Genomic DNA, 16,586 nt, shown 5'->3' on the forward strand with positions numbered 1-16,586 from the left:
GTATGTCTTTTTGTAGGTTTATTGTTTCCCAATATGAATTTTGATATGATCTTGCAGAATGGCCTTCTAGCGTTGATTAATGTAGATGATATAAAATTAATCCAACGACATGGTTATTGTGCTGATGCGTTTTTACTTTTATTCATCACCATTCTCGGTGTTCTTGCTGTGGTTCTTGGACATATAGGTGAGTATGCTTAGTGAACCTGACCTTTTTTTTTTTGGACATGTTTCTATGCAATATAAATTATATAATCAGTGGTTGATTATAAATAATTTGATTGATTGCTTAATTCATGTTTGGTTTATTATGAATAATGTGATGTTTTGAAGGTTCTAGTCAAAATCGAACACTTTACTTGAAGATATACTTGATCTTGACGATAATATCAATGTCCATTCGTTTTGTAACGACAGACGATAAACTATCAGAGGTAAGAGTAATTTCCAAGCTTTTCTTTTCTTTTATTGATCAAATGTCGAGCCATAATAGTTAGACTCAGTATACATTATTTTTTATAATGAGGATGTACAGACATACAAAATTTATAAAGCGATCTTAGGTATCTATTTTACACCGTCCTTGTTACTTGTTTATACAACTTGTTTACTCACAATACAGGCAAATAAAATTGCCAGAATTTCTTACTCCCTTAACTTTTCCTCCCTCTTTACTGCCAATCCAGGCAACACCTTATATTATTTATATACTACTGATTATCCTTATACTTGGTTTAATGATACAGAGACATTGATGCCAATTTTGGCTACAATATTCACATTACCTCTGATTCGCAAACTGTCGTCTTCATCAATCTGCCACTACTACAAGAATGAATGAATGAATGGTACAACAGAGGCCGAATGATACAAGAAAATAAAAGAAAAACTCATTTGAGTGCTCTTCTTGATCTACAAGAAATTTCCAGCCGTCAATTCCACTAGCTTTCGTATGAGACATGAAGTCCAGGTTCCTCATTAAAGAAAATTAATTTGCTTTTTAAAGCTTTCAACTTTTCTTATTGTAAAATCTTAATCTCAAAGGAAAAATAAAATAATTTTTTTAAAAAAACTCCTGCTTTTCTTGTGATGAAAAGTGTACTAGGTGCAGCACTAGAAAGCTCATCATAGCAAAGTTATTCCTTTCTTAGAGCTATATAGTATGGAGTATGAATTTTGTTTCACTATATACAGTTTATGGGCGACTTTTAATTATTGTTAATATAACTTTCGATTACCAATTTACTATTAATCGACTTTTAACAGTTGACTAGATAAATATTCATCTTTTATACTACGTATAATAATAATGATAATGATATAGATCATTGGTTACTATATGTTTTATACAATTCACCCGTTATATTCTATACTTTAAAACTTTATGCTGCGTATTCAATTGTAGGCTAATGCATTATACTTGTATATGATTAATATATGGACATTTGAGACCAATCAAATAATATAACAAAAAAAGTCAACCTAGAAGTTTCCTCAAACAAATAATTGTATAATGGAGTCAATTTTTGGTTATAATATACAAGGAAGTACTTTGTAGTTGCCAGAATGCCAGATGATGAATTCTACCATATAATACAGTCCTAGGAACTTTAAAAACATAGTATAGTATGAAATGATTTCATCACTAAACTTAACGATCAGCTTAATGATCGCGGCAAATATTTTATTAAGAATCGGCTTTGTCTCTAATCATTCAGTCTATTTCCGCATGGTTGGGTAAAATCTTGCTTCCTGTCAAGCCACGTTCAACGAGGTTTTTGACGTTAAGGACAGCTAAAGCTTCTAACTGAGCGGCTGAAACACTCAAGATAGTACAGATCCTTGCTTGGCAATTACTTAGCTTGTTGCTGCTGATCTGATTATACATACTATCCTTTCTCAGCTGGAACCAAGACTGAAATTACTAGGTTTCCCAGAAGTATTAACTTCCTGTATTGAAGCCAAAGTACTAGCACTTGAATCCATGAATTGTAGGCATGTAGCAAAGGCGAATTCCTCTATAGCTTGGCACTGACGCTGGGCTGCATTGCGACAAAAAAGCTCAATTGTCAACAAACAGTAAGCAACTCTATTATGTACAATGAATCAACATTTAACCTTAAAACAACACGAGCTGCATAATATGCTAATTTTATACTACGTTCTTTTAAAAAAGAGAACTACATACAGAAGGTTAATTATAACATGAATAAGTTGGTAACCTTGCTATTTTTGGCAGTCAATGGGAAGTTGGGAAGTCAGAAGTCAATATACCAACTGGCATAAGATACAGCAAAACCAGTGCACACCTGCCATCAACAAAAAAATAAATTGACTTAACTTACGATCAGATTAGATCAAATACAGTTGATTGCTTTAACTATATTGTGGCTATAATGTTATAAGCATTCTTCCAAGCACCTAGTTCATTTCAATGAAATACAATGGACTAAAATCGTGTCTCACTAAACTGTCATATTTCTGCTAAGTAGCAGGCCGATTTATTCCTTTATTTTTTTCCCGGATAAAGGGTCTAACAGAAATGGAGAGGTAATGAAATCGGATCCCCTTTGGAACTGTATGGGTAAGATCTATACATGGTATATCGATACTCCATCCTAACCAACTTGGTCCTAACTCCTAAGCATGAACCTCATTATACACTTCAACTTTTCAAAGTGAAATTTACAAGCAGGTTTTCATAACAGACTATATAGCATTCATAGTCTTACCAGGACTTGATAATGTACCAATCCCATATGAATATAGGAGCAAACATACCCTCATTTAATCCCATATGAATATAGGAGAAAACATACTCATTTAATCCCATATGAATATAGGAGCAAACAGCACTAATTCAAAAGTCATGACACAAGTATTTTTGAAAGACATTTTTGCCTTGAATAATACGAGAAAGTAGAACTCAATCGTGGATAAACTGCCTAAACCAAAATGGATCCAAGATTAATGAGAGGAAAAGCATGGTGGCTAAAAAATAATCATGTACCTTTGACGTTCCAGTAACAAATTGTTGCAGCCTTGCCATGTCTTCCTTGCTGAAAGCCTGAAACTGCTTGCAACCTCACAGAACCACTGAATGACATTGGAAGGAACAGTGTAGCCAGTATACTCTGTGTTGACCTTCAAATCATCCACTGGAATGCATATGAACGAATCAATATCCAAGAGTGGAAGCAATATTACAAATGGAGTAACAGTGATCAAGCTCACTCACAGTCAATTTCTGGAAGTCCACCTATAAGGAGTTCAGGCTCTTTATCATTGAAAATAGAAATCAACTCCCGAGGCACAAAATCATAAAAACCTTCAAGGAATGAAGTGATTTGGGGATGGATATCATTCGTCAAAATATGGTCAGCAACAAGATAAACATACTTGTGCTTTGTTTCCTCTGTAACACTATTACATTTCTCCCCTCAGATTGAAGCTCATAATCAGCGACCTTTAACAGCCAACAGAAAAAGACAGATTAAACGAAAGAATTAGTTCGAGCAGATCCAATTATATTTGGATTTATAAAGCGGACAAGTATTAGGGTATAGGTTATCATTTACCAATACAGCATAAGAAGAAATTCTTCAATTCCAAAGTTCAATTATACTGGGAGCATAATAGAGAGAGCTCAAGTCTGTTATAAGTTTCTCCCCATCTGCATACATGCTAAAAGTAAGGTCTAGAACTATCATAAACATCATTCTGCAAAGCCAATCAGAGATGACGTGAGAAACACAAAAAACCCAATCATACAAAATGACCATAATGATGTCTGCGTAAAAGCAAGGCAGAACATATAATAAATTACTAAACTCCAGCAACCACTTCAATTTTTTATTGCAATCTGGAATCAACAGCCTCAAGAATCAAATAAAGTACATGGTGTTCTAAAAATTACCATGCTTCCAACATAGATGATGTAAGATAGATTTTCAGTCTGGGAGACAGAATTAGGATTTCGCTGGAAGGTTATATCATGCAAGACGCCAAGAGCCAGAGTAAAGCATATTGGAAGAATGTCATCTAACAGAAGGTATCTGTCAAGTCTTCAAGCCATCATATAGCCATCATATTGTAGCAGTGCTGTCTCCACCTGAACCGTACAAAGCAGAAGATTAAGTACCTAAATTGTAGCTCCATTATACATTAAGTTAACAAGCCAATTGACATATACACACATGATTAACGCACCGCAAGAAAACCAATATGGAAAGCAAGCCTGATCAGCTTGAACTCTTGAAGAGAACCAATATGAACTTGGACAAATATTTGTAATCAGGCATCCTGTTACTTAATTTGCCCAAGCCTGGTTGTTAATAAACCTAGCCAATATTTGCCTTTTTTCGCAGCATTTTCAGGGTGTCCAGAGCAGATATCAAAAGCTGCTGCATGTCATCTGAGCTTCCAATTTGAGATATGAATCCCCTTTCTAGCATATCCATCAAAAGAGTTTCACCCTTTTCAAGATCCTTACTAGCAAGAACGGCACTGATGAGAATCTCAAAAGTAGTAATGTTAGCCCAAAGACCCTTTTGTTTCAACTCTTTATACAATTCAAAAGCCTCATCATTATCACCATTAGCATGAAGACCTGAAATAAGCACATTGTACAAAATCACATCAGGTTTTAGTTTATATTGTTCCATAATTTCCCGAAATTTTAGAGCCTCTGTGACCCTGGCCTCTTTGCAAAGCCCATGCATCAAAGTTGTAAAAGTGAGAGCAGATGGAACCAAATTGTTCCGTAGTATGCTATCAAAAATCAATTTTGCATCATCAATCTTTCCACATTTCACAAGTCCCCTAACCATAGCACTATCAGCTACATCAGAGGAGCTCACGCCAAGGGCCTCCATCTCATCTCTGAGCCTGAATGCACCCGCTATATCTCTTGCTCTAAGTAAACCTTTCATCAATGTTGTATATTGTCTGCGTGTAGGAACATAACTCTTTCCCAGCATTTCATGAAAAACCATATGCACTTCCTGGAAAGCTGACTTTTTAGTGAGTCCAATGATGACATTATCATAGGTAGTTCTATCAGTTTGCACTCCTATTTTCAGCATCACATCAGTCAGTTCGAATACCTTCTCCATCTCACTACTTTCACAAAATTTCCTGATAAGCATGTTAAATGTCGACTGATCAGGTATACTTCCCTCCAATATCATCTTCCTCAAACATTTCACAGCAAGCTCCACTGCTTGTGTCTCACAGAGTCCTAGAATGAGGGAATGCTGTGTTAAATTATCAGGAAGAAATCCCTTGCTTTTTAGAGAATTGTACAAAATGAAGCATTTTGATAGTTCCTGCATCTTTGAATACCCATGTAAAAGGATGTTATAAGAAGCCAAATTTGGAAAAGAGTTTCCACTCATCCACTGCAGAACTTCATGTGCCTTAACCATTTGTCCCTTCCTAGAATATCCATCTATAATAGCATTTGCAGCAACTACATCAGGGTAGACCTCTTCCCTCACCATATTATCATATAAATAGGAAGCAGCGTCTAGATGGCCAGCCTTAAATGAAGCATCAATCAGTATTGTATATACCACTTGGCAAGGATATAAAATTCCTCTACTAGTCAAATTTCCAAGAAAGAGAAGTGCAGCAACAACTTTCCCCTTTTTACACAAACCACTCAGAAGAGTAACATATGTGTGATTATCAGGAAGAATATCATTTCGGATCATTTCATTGCAGAGGTCTACTGCTTCTGCCAATCTGCCTGATTCACACATGGCAGCGATCAATGTATTGTAGGCAAAAGCATCGGGCATACCAGAAATATTACGCAGCAACTGGAAAAATCTTTTCCCTATCTTGAAGTTTCCACCCCTACAAATTCCTTTCAGAAGACTTCCATACGTGGAAGGGCTTGGATCATGACCAAGATTAATCATCTCATCAAAGCAAGAAAATGCTTTGGACACTTTGCCTAAATTTGAATAACCATCAATCATACAATCAAAGGTTACAGAATTAGGTCTGGCACTTGGTTTAGTCACATGTTGCACGAAATCCTCAGCCTCCTGAAACATTTTACTGTTGCAAAGAGAGGAAACCAACAAATTGCAAGTTTGAAGATCAGCTTCGTGCCCATCAAAGTTCATGGCTGCATAATGTTTCAAGGCCTCATTAACTCTTCCTTGTTTGCAAGCATTATAAATCATTGTTGCATATATGACCCTGTTAGGTCGGATTCCTGTTTTGTACATCTTACATAATATTTCCTTCGCATTATGCATCTTTCCTAGCCTATAGAATCCATTGATTAGCACAGAATATGTGATCACATCAGCACAAGCGCCGTCCTTTGAAATTGCGGCTAGCAAATCTACAGCTTCAGTGAGCATCCCATTTTTACAAAACCCATCCATCATCATTGTGTACATGGTGCAACTAACAGTGATACCTTTTGATTTCATGCTCTCTAATACACTTCTTGCAAGTTCAAATTTGGCATGCTTGCATAGCCCATTCAACAAAGTCCCATAGCTGACTTCGTTAGGTGCAAGCCCCACAGCGTCCATTTTACAAAGAACTTTGAAGGCTTCCTGAAAACTGCCATGACTGCAATGCCCATCAAGCAATGTATTATAGGTGATATGGTTCGGGTTAAGATCAAGCCGCGCCATATCCTCAAAAACTTTATCAGCAACTTCAAGCTTCCCTTCCTTGACAAACCCATTAACAAGAGTATTATAAGTCACCTCATTGGGTAGTATCTTCTTCTTCCTCATCCTTTTCAACAGTAGATACCCCTTCGCACTCCTATTATTTCTACATAAACTATTGATAAGCATATTATACGTATATGTGTCAGCTTCAATACCTTTACAAGTCATCTGATCCATAAGGTCACAGACAGCTTTATACCTTCCATTCTTACAATACCAACCAAGCATAGTGTTATACGTAACCACATTTGGGACGTAACCAGATTCTTCCATCGTCCTGAGGAGATACTCAGCTTTCTTAAGCTGCCCCTCAGCACATAAAATGTTCAAGAGCACATTAAAGGTACTAACATCAGGGCAAATCCTTCTCGCAAGCATTTTTTTAAAGAAGGCCCAAGCCACCTGATGCTGCCGTATTGCAGCTAAGATCACATTGCAAGTATGAACTGATGGAATAAATCCCCGAGAAGCCATCAAATGAAATGTCTCCAGAGCATTATCTACTTGTCCCAATTTCAAATAAATTCTCATTAAGAGATCAAAGACTGAAGGATTTGAACGGCAAAGTCGATATGTTCCCATAAGAGCTCCAAAAATGAAACTTACATCAACATCCAAACAAGATACACGCTTTAAGAGTGACTTTGCGTAGTCATACATCCTAGCTCTAACTAGTATGTGAATTGTAATACTATACATATGGAGCATGTGATTCAACTCCAAACCCGGCCTTTTAATGACCCAATCGAGAAATTTTAAAGCTAATTTTCCATGAACTGGTCTAAGTGAAGCTAATCTATATTCCATGTGGTTCAGTGACTCCCACCGATCAAGCGTGAGAATAGCACAAATGCTATCTTCCAAACCTCCTGTAATCATCAAATGATAATAACATCACTACAGTATAAAGCAGGCACTTCAAACACTTCATTCAGAATATAATCAGACCATCAACTCCGGTCAAACAACAATTGGTTCATCCCATAAGCCATACTCCATGATTTGATGAATAGTATAATCAGGAAAATTGGAAAATATTCTTTTTTGCATATTCTTTACCCCCATTACCTAAAATTTTTGAAATTTAACAACAGCACAAAATGGGTATTTTTTTAACTTTTGGAAAAATGCAACACCATGAATTTTTCAGGCCCTATGAAATTACTATACAAATTACAGGCAACCCAATATTGTACCATAAAAGGAATACAACAAACAATAATCAAAAGTTACAAACTTTAACAGAAATATGATATTTTGCATACTCTTAGCACATAAGAAATTCAACACCATGACGAAAATTCAAGAAATTTCAGTAAGTCCCATCAAATTACAAATAGGATAAAAGCAATTTCTACATGAAATAATAACAAACTTGTCATATTTTCAAGCAATTTGAAGAAAGAAAATTACCAGGAAATTTGGAGTTGGTGCATGTTGTGGTGGAAGTAACAGCAGTTTGAGAGCTTGAATTATTTCCCAGAAAATGGGAAGAATTTAAGCTCGAAAAACCTCGAAAGGTTGAGAAAATTCTGGGAATTAAAGTGGGTTTCTTGATTGTTAATGAAACTAAATATGAAAACATTTTTTAATTTATAAGTAAAATTCTAACCATCTGATTTATGGGCAGTTTGCAGAGGTTGAAGACCAAAGTCAGGTGAAGAAATTGAAATGGGGTTTTGGTCTAGAACTCTAGAAGGTACAACAAAATATTTATTTACTGGAGTACGTACTAGTATTTTTTTTAATTCTTTTTTACAAAAATTAATTCTTTCCCTCTGTTTTTGGAAATTATTCTGATCAAACCCAGTCAAGATCGATATAGGATTAAAGTAAACTTCATTTTTAGGTTTGGTTCTTGTCAATTTCAATTTTGTTGTGTAGTATTGTTTACTACGAAGTAGCTATTTTCGTATTTCGGATATGAGTTGGGGTTTATTAACGTCAGATTCAATTTTAAGTTTAGGCATATACCGATTAGGTAAGGGGTGGGATTATTGAAGTAAGTTGAAACTTGGTCGGTAATTTATTGGGTCTAATCAACATTAGGTCGAGTTATTCTTACGCTCAGGTCAAGTTTAATGTCATGATTGTTTCATACCAAAGTAGATCAAAAATATTGTTTCTTACCCTAAACCGTTTCCAACACCCGAAACTGTTGGAACCGGGATTAAAACAGTTTTTATCGAACCATTAACTAACTGCAACCCGTTTGCACCGAATCATTTACTATCCGAATTGTTTACACGTCGAACTGAATTTAAACCGCTAAGGAATATCGAAACTGAAAATTATTTCAACCGAACTAAAATGACCCGTAAGACACTGAAATCGATTTTAAACCATTCCGTTTTTAAATCGAACCAAAATCGAACTGTCAAATCGTTTTGACAGTAATACAAATTGCCAATGTTACACACTTAGGGGTTGTTTGGTTCATCAGGGAAGTGTAAATTCCCATGAAATTTAAATTTGTGGGAAATAAATTCCATCATCTAAATCATGGGAATTTAACAAATTTGTTTGGTTTAGAATGGAGGAAGTAAATTCCCATCAGAATTTCAACTTACCAAGGGGGGGTAAGGTAAGTGAATTCCCATGTTTTGTGGGAAGTCAAAATTCCCATGAATTCTCATTACCCCCATTTTCACTTTTTTTGTGTTAACCAAACAAGAGGGTGAAAATGAAATTCATGGGAATTTTGACTTCCCACAAAATATTTAGCCAACCAAACAAGACCTTAGGGCCTGTTCTGTTCCGTTGAAATTCAGTTCAGTTCAGTTCAGTTCAGCTCAGCTCTTAATTTATGTCTAATGATATTGCTAATGATATAAAACCAAATATAATAATAATAATAACAATAATAATTGAAATAATAACAATAATAATTGAAATAATAATACTAATAATAATAATCAATAAATAATAATAATAATAATCAATAAATAATAATAATAATCATCAATAAATAATAATAATAATAATAATAATAATAAATAGTATATGTGTTTAAAATGTTTAGAGGTTTCAAGTTTTTAATATATTTTTCATACATTTTATAATATATTTTCCATACATTTTATAATTATAATTATATAGTATATTTTTCGTAAATATTTTAATATGTACATTTGTATATACACATATGTATAGTAATAAATAATCAATAAATAATCAAAGATCACTAATCCGTAGTTAAAAATCACTAATTAATAAGTTTAGTTCAGTTCAGTTCAGTTTAACTGAGTTAAGTTCAGTTCAGTTCAGCTGAGTTCAGTCAATCGAAACAGACCCTTACTAGTACTTTACCAAAGTTTTTTAAACATGCGCATAAGTGACATAACTATCACGGAGTACAATATTCCAATTCACATTAGACACTCCCAAAATCATGGTCCCCACCTTCAATTGAAACAAATAAATATTCCAACTAGTTGCATAAAAATAATTTTAATAAAAAAAATAAATAAAAAATGGTAATACTATGTACAACGGTACAAGTAAAAGACTACAAAGAAAAAGACGTTAATTCTCCTTTCAATCAACAAATAATTATTATCCAAGTACTGTAGTGTTTTATGTTTCGTACTCGTTAATACGCTAATCACTTAGGGAGTGTTCGACAAAATATATTTGTGAAATGTGAAGTTATTTCTTAGCTCTGTAGGAATAATCTATTAACTAAGGAGATAGATGATTTAAGTATGAGTATTCGATAAAATAGTTGTTGATTAGTTATTACATATAAAAATATTTCTCAATTTAAATAAAAGTTACCTTCAATACCAAAAGCTCTGGGACCGAGAGGGAAGCTCTAACCACTTGAACTGTTATCCCTCACTCTCACTATTGTTCGTAGCTACTCGTATGATAGTTAGCTGTTACAGTAGTTGTTAGCGGTGAAAATAAATAAACGGCGTTAAAAACAGCAAGCAAACGGCGTTGTAAGAGAGAGAGAATGAGCTCTGAAAAGTCCCCACGTTCACATGCCTATTTCTGGCTTTTCATACAAAAATTCTCTCTCTTCCCCATTTCACATTCACAAAACTTCGTCATCATCAAAACCCCATTTTCTCTCTCCTCTCTCTCTCTCTACTTCTTTCATCTTCTTTCTCCCCTTTTCTTTTACCCCCTTTTTTTTGTTTGTTCTTCATTTCATTCGAATCTCTCTCTTCTTTCTCTCTCTTCCCCCTGTTTCTTCCTTTCCTCTCTGTATTCATGACGGTAAGTCAAAATTCAATTATTTATTTTATTATTATTATTATTGAAATTTATCATTTTTTGTTGATTGTTGTTGTTGTTGCTGTTGTTGTTTGTAACCCTAGATTCATCGCAATTCAGCTTGATTTTTTGTGTTTTTCATGTTTTGTTTGATTTGATCTGGTTTTGTTATTGGGTTTAATTCTTCTGTTTTTCTGGGTTTTCTTGATTGATTTGATTTCTTGTTTGACCCTTCTTTTTTACAATTCATCTTCTTTAATTTCCCAATTGATTGATTTTTCTTTTTTTAATTGATATGTGTATTTAGCAGAATTATCATATTTAGCTTCCTGATTCAGTCTAGATGATTTTTGATTGTTATCATTTAAATAATTTTAACCCTAGAAATCTCTTTAGAATAGGAGTTGATAGTTTTGAATTGGGATTTTTTTTTTTTTGAATTTTTGGTTTTTTTTTTTTTCCTTCTCATTTTATGGAAGTTTGATGGGTTGGGTTGGTTTTACACAATTTGAACAATTGTATTTTTTTTGGGAATTTTGTTTTCTCTTAGCTTTCAACTTGAAGTATTGTTTTTTTTTTTTGGGTATTTTGTTTTCTCTTAGCTTTCAATTGTGGTTTTATTGGAAATATCATTGTCTAGAAGTGATTAGAAGATGTTGACTTAAACTTTTTGTGAAAGCTGTAAGGCACTGATATATTTTAGCTTAACTTGGCATTTTCAAGAATCCTTGTTTGAAAGCTAAGTCATTGCCAACCATGGATTTGTTTTGTTTTACTTGTGTTTTCGACATGTCATAAACATAAATATTTTTTCATGGCATGAGTTCGAAGGAGTGTAAGATTGACCTAGTTATCCAAAAGTATTTCAGCTGCCTGTAGCTGATTGATAACTTCATTGAGTGGATTTTAGGCCATTTATCATCCTACCTTGAGTGGTTATATAGATATTTCTGAATTCCGATGATCGAACACTTAAAGTGTGAGTTCTTGAGATTAAATTAAAGATAGGACTTCAATTTTTTTTTTTTGGATCTCTTTTTACTACAGCTTATTTAGAGTGTTCTGGTGATGGATATTTAGGAGTGGTGGATGATTTCATAGCCCATGATATACGAATGTGTGAGCATCTTGGTTTATTTTGGCACCCTTTGGGTCCATTTGATGAACAATGCTAGCTTGTGTCTTTTCTTATGCCGCGTTGCAGGGTTGGCTTATGGTTGATAAAGGGATAGTATGTAGTAGAGATTTGAGTATGCAGCTAGTCTGTGGAAGCGGAATTGTCAGCTGGCAGCTACCTTGCTGCTGTCATCCTAGCTGAGCTTAGCCTTAATACAACTTCTGCTTGCTTTTGCTTGGGCTGGCTTTATCATATGCTAAGTCAGAGTCTATGTGCAATTGCAGGCAATATCAGAAATGTTCTTAGACCCGGCAAAATGGATCCTTGCTTGTTGAGCACTGGTTTGAATCTAGTTTAGCACTTGCAGTTTATATAAAAGCATGAGCTGAGGTGAGGTGCTGAGGGTGATAGGCTCTCGGACATAATCCTTGAGGGCCTTAGAGGCGCCTTTTTATTCTTATTAAAATTACTGTTTGTAGGTTCCCTTTTTCTGAATCTTTATTGTTCCCATTTTCTACAAGCCATAGAATATGACGTGCTACTATTAAGCATCCAGTGATTTTATAGCTTCTTGTTAATATGTGTGGTTCTGGGTTGAATGCGTTTTTTCCCCTTTATTTAGTTTTTTAAAAGTATACATATATCAATGATGATTGTCCTGCATATAGTATACATTCACTATTCAACTGTTCAATAAGCTTTGCTGAGCTTCTGGATTAATCTTGCTTCTTATCTTAATTTTGGCTTTTCACCCACTCATGAGTTCACTTACTTTGTCGATCCTTAATCTCCACGCCCTTACCCATTTTACTATAAGCTATAAACATGTAATGGCTTGCTTCACTTTGTCTTCCTTTAATAGCTACCCCGGATATCAAGATGTCCCTCAACTAACTGAGGGCGCCTCATGCCTTTGAAACACCAAGTAGGAAAAAATCTAAGTAGAAATAGTTGCATATTCTGTGTTTATCCTGTTTACTATTTTTTCAAATTTGGTGATGATTTGACTGAATTTGTACAATTAATCCGGAACAACTTTTTCTAATTTTCTTAGCTTAAGAATTGCACAATTGGAGGTTTAATTATGCTGTGACCAGCTTTCTTAATTTTGCTAGAGATTCAAGTCTCAACCTCTTTGAATTTTGGGAATATTGTCTTGTAGGCTTGCACACTGACAAGAAAAAGCCAATCGAAGCTATTTCAAGCGACGTAGGGTCAGAAATTTGTTACCTTTTGTTGCTGTTATGTCTTTTAGGGCCATAGAGTTTTGAAGTTATTTTCCAACTACTTTCATTCTTTCGTGCATTATGAAATTTTATTCTTGTTTTTGCCTTATTTTAAAATAATTTTTTTCCAGTGATCTTTTACTGTGTAAAATTTCTGTCAATGTGTGCACAGACCTATATTACTGATTTAGTGAGCTCCCTAATCTGATTTTGCTGACTTGGTATGGTGGTCTGTTTACGAGTAGCTGTGCTTGTACTTCCTTTGCAAAGTGTATCTACAATGTTGGTGAAAACAGAAATTTTATTTCTATGATAATAATTAGAACTTCTATATCCAGCTGCTGTTTTTATTGCTATAGCAAAATTTTCTCGTATTGTGATTTAGATCTGGGGATGAGATGTGGGATATCATATGCAAAGTTGAATTATGATTTTTAGTTGATGTCAATGTTGCATGGTAAACTTTGAATAAAGATGTATGCAAATGCTTTTGACTTTTATTTGGGTAGTGAGGGAGGTTGGTAGGGTTTGTCCAGCAGGACTTGGAAATGAACTCTGGTGGTCAACATCCTGATCAGAGGATTATTTATGTTTTTCCCTCATTGGATATTTACTTTTCTCCGGTTCCTCATGGGAAGAATGCATCACACAAATTCTTGACCCTATTCTTGGCAATTGTCAGGACAAGGGAAGGCCACTGCCCAAATTTGGTGAATGGGATGTCAATGATCCAGCTTCAGCGGAGGGATTCACTGTGATTTTTAATAAAGCCAGGGATGAAAAGAAGACAGGTGGGAAACCTGAGTCCCCTGCGAAGAACCAGCCCACATCTAGGCCTGGAATGGAGCCCACCAAGTCTCAGCCTGTAAGTTTTCTTTTCCTCTTTCTGATTTGACCACTGTCGCATCTGCATCATTTTGGCTGTCTTTAATTGCTTGTTTGAGAGAGCACATTACGTACGTGTTCCTTCTCATTTTCTAGTCAGTAGCTAACTTGGTTGTTGGCCTTGTGGCCAATTCATTTGGAGGTTTTTTGAGACACAGAAAATGCTACATGCCTGTTGCTTTACTAATCTGTCATATCCTTTGTTTTCTGCTTTTTGGGTGTCATCTTTTGTTTTTCATGGTTGAAATGGTGAATGGCTGATAGAAGTATGTGTACGAGATCTATAGTAACTTGTGCATTCTATTGCAACCCATCTGTTTGTTTGACTCCCAGTAAAATATTAGAATATTTGCTGATTAATCATATACTCCCTCTGTTTCAATGGAGAAAGTAGGGTTGGTGGGTATGGGTAGATGATTAAATAAGCAAACACAGAGATTTTAATTAGCTTTGAGATATTGTTGAGTTTTAACTAGCTTTGAGGTAGTATATTAGGTATTTAGGTAAAACTTTGTCATGATCATAGGAAAATAGCTTTTTGAGGATTGATATCTTTCTTTTCTATGACATTTCCATTTTGAAAGCTGAAATCTACGACTGCCATTTGCCATAGAGACTAGAGAGCATATGCTATCATGTACAAATGGCATTGTTTCAATACTTTAAGAATTATGTCAACTGTTTAACCATACTTTATTGACAAGAAAAAATTGAGGTCGCCTCAATTCAGATGATTAAACCTGGACTTAGAAACTAATTTGATTTCATGTCCGACTTATTTCTTGAATTTCTTGGACTCTGCAGAAAAAATGGCTATGCTGTGTACAAGCCCCAGATGTTCATTCTTAAGGAGAGTCTCTTCTCGATAGACTTGATATGGAAAGGGATATTTGGCTGAGATCCCACTCCAAACACGTTTCTCCCAAAAGAACAAAAAATGTAAGAGTTGTGATAGGGTGCTTCAAAACCTGGAACAACACAATTTTTTTTCTTTTCTCTTGTGCTGTTGGAATGAGTTGGTGTGGGAAGGAAACATGGAAAGAAGACTCTTATATTGTATTTATATGTACTGAATTGTGTGGGTCATTATTAAGAAAACCAAAAGTTTTCCTTTCTTACTCTCCATTTCTTGTGCTTTTGAGTTGTAAAGCTTTTTCATTTGTGATATAACTTTTGGTTTTTGTATCCATTAAGTTATAATGGAGTGGTTGTGGTTTACTTGGTGATTTTGCTTCATGTTTGCCTTTGATATGTTACTTGGTCACTACTAACATTGAAATAAAGCACTACCTCTCCGTATTGAATTATTTGCATAGTTGCACAGTTTCTAGAAAAAAAAAAAATCATAAAAGATCATTAGCAAAAAGAAGAATAGGTGATTAAGGGTAAGAGAGAAAATGGGATCATTAAATTAAGTCACTCACCCTAATAAGAGTATACTGTCAAGAGACAGAACCTTATACTTCCTTACAAGATCCACATCAACACTATGTCTTACAAGGTGATCAACACCAAGCATACTCTCATAATATCATAGCTTAATTCATTCATTTACCTAGTCTACAGTCTAAACGTGATGAATATTGTGTAATTGCAAGTTGAAATATTTTACAAAAAAAATTAACTCTTTCTCTAAATTATCGATAATCAGGATTGAAGAATAAAAACACAAATAAAAATTAGAACAATCGGAAGTCAAATTATTTAAAGTAAATTAGGCAAGATGGGATTACATATTACTAATTACTAAAGTGTATTTTTTTCTATATTTTTATCAGCTTTATCAATTTAGTCAGAATTGAATCCATTTTTTTTTCAAAAAATACTGATAAATTTGTGATGATGTTGAAGTTTATGGTTACCCTTTTGATGAATATGGGCTGATTGGAAATTTTGATAGGTTTTTTTGGATTTCTTAAAAAAGGCATGATTTTTATGTTTTAAAAAGTTCTTTTCCAATAATTGAATGTTTTATATTTTTATGACATTTAGAATCCAAAATTTAAATAATCTGAATAGAGAAATTGTTGAATTCCATTGGTTACAACCTTACAGGCATTCTTCAAAGAGAAAAAGCTCCTGACATTAGAAATTAGAAATATATTGATGGCTTATATTGATGGCTGGTTGATACTTGTTTAGTGCAACTTTTTCTCTGAAATTTTAAGAGTTTTCCCAGTCACTACGCAATATAAAATTCCTTGTTAGTTGGCGATGATATGTAGTTATTGTGATCATTTGAACAAGTAGAATTTTAATCTGCATATTACAGTCAATCAAGACTGGCTAATATATATTCCAAAACCACAAATCTATACTCTGCATCTCTAAATCTAGTACCCATTTTTATGTGGTTTTTTTTATTTCTTTAGCTGATTTTGATGCTTCTGGCAATACTATGGACATTGAGAAGCTCTATGAATATGGTGAGCATCT

General features: G+C 34.4%; 2 protein-coding genes across 4 annotated transcripts; one reads left to right on the forward strand and one right to left on the reverse strand.

The window, feature by feature from the left end:
- Positions 1–1,489: 1,489 nt before the first annotated feature.
- Positions 1,490–8,602, reverse strand: LOC110707018 (pentatricopeptide repeat-containing protein At5g55840-like). 3 transcript variants are annotated; one of them, XM_021885038.1, is made up of 8 exons: positions 8,115–8,602; positions 4,210–7,570; positions 3,917–4,111; positions 3,579–3,673; positions 3,239–3,466; positions 3,011–3,158; positions 2,223–2,309; positions 1,490–2,042 (listed from the first exon to the last, which is right to left on the reverse strand). In XM_021885038.1, the coding sequence occupies exons 1-2, from the start codon at positions 8,284–8,286 to the stop codon at positions 4,341–4,343; spliced, it is 3,402 nt and encodes a 1,133-aa protein (XP_021740730.1). In that variant the 5' UTR covers positions 8,287–8,602; the 3' UTR covers positions 1,490–2,042; positions 2,223–2,309; positions 3,011–3,158; positions 3,239–3,466; positions 3,579–3,673; positions 3,917–4,111; positions 4,210–4,340. The 3 variants fall into 3 exon arrangements, with proteins under 3 accessions (XP_021740730.1, XP_021740728.1, XP_021740729.1); XM_021885036.1 differs by having other exon boundaries at positions 3,579–3,720; XM_021885037.1 differs by having other exon boundaries at positions 3,579–3,720; positions 4,197–7,570.
- A 2,215-nt stretch (positions 8,603–10,817) lies between these two features.
- On the forward strand, positions 10,818–15,376 carry LOC110707020 (RPM1-interacting protein 4-like). Its single transcript, XM_021885039.1, has 3 exons — positions 10,818–10,925; positions 13,948–14,130; positions 14,955–15,376. Exons 1-3 carry the CDS (start codon positions 10,920–10,922, stop codon positions 14,997–14,999), a joined length of 234 nt encoding a protein of 77 aa, XP_021740731.1. The 5' UTR covers positions 10,818–10,919; the 3' UTR covers positions 15,000–15,376.
- Positions 15,377–16,586: the final 1,210 nt, after the last annotated feature.

The sequence above is a fragment of the Chenopodium quinoa genome, unplaced genomic scaffold (genome assembly GCF_001683475.1).
Source record: "Chenopodium quinoa cultivar QQ74 unplaced genomic scaffold, ASM168347v1, whole genome shotgun sequence".
NCBI lineage: Eukaryota > Viridiplantae > Streptophyta > Magnoliopsida > Caryophyllales > Amaranthaceae > Chenopodium > Chenopodium quinoa.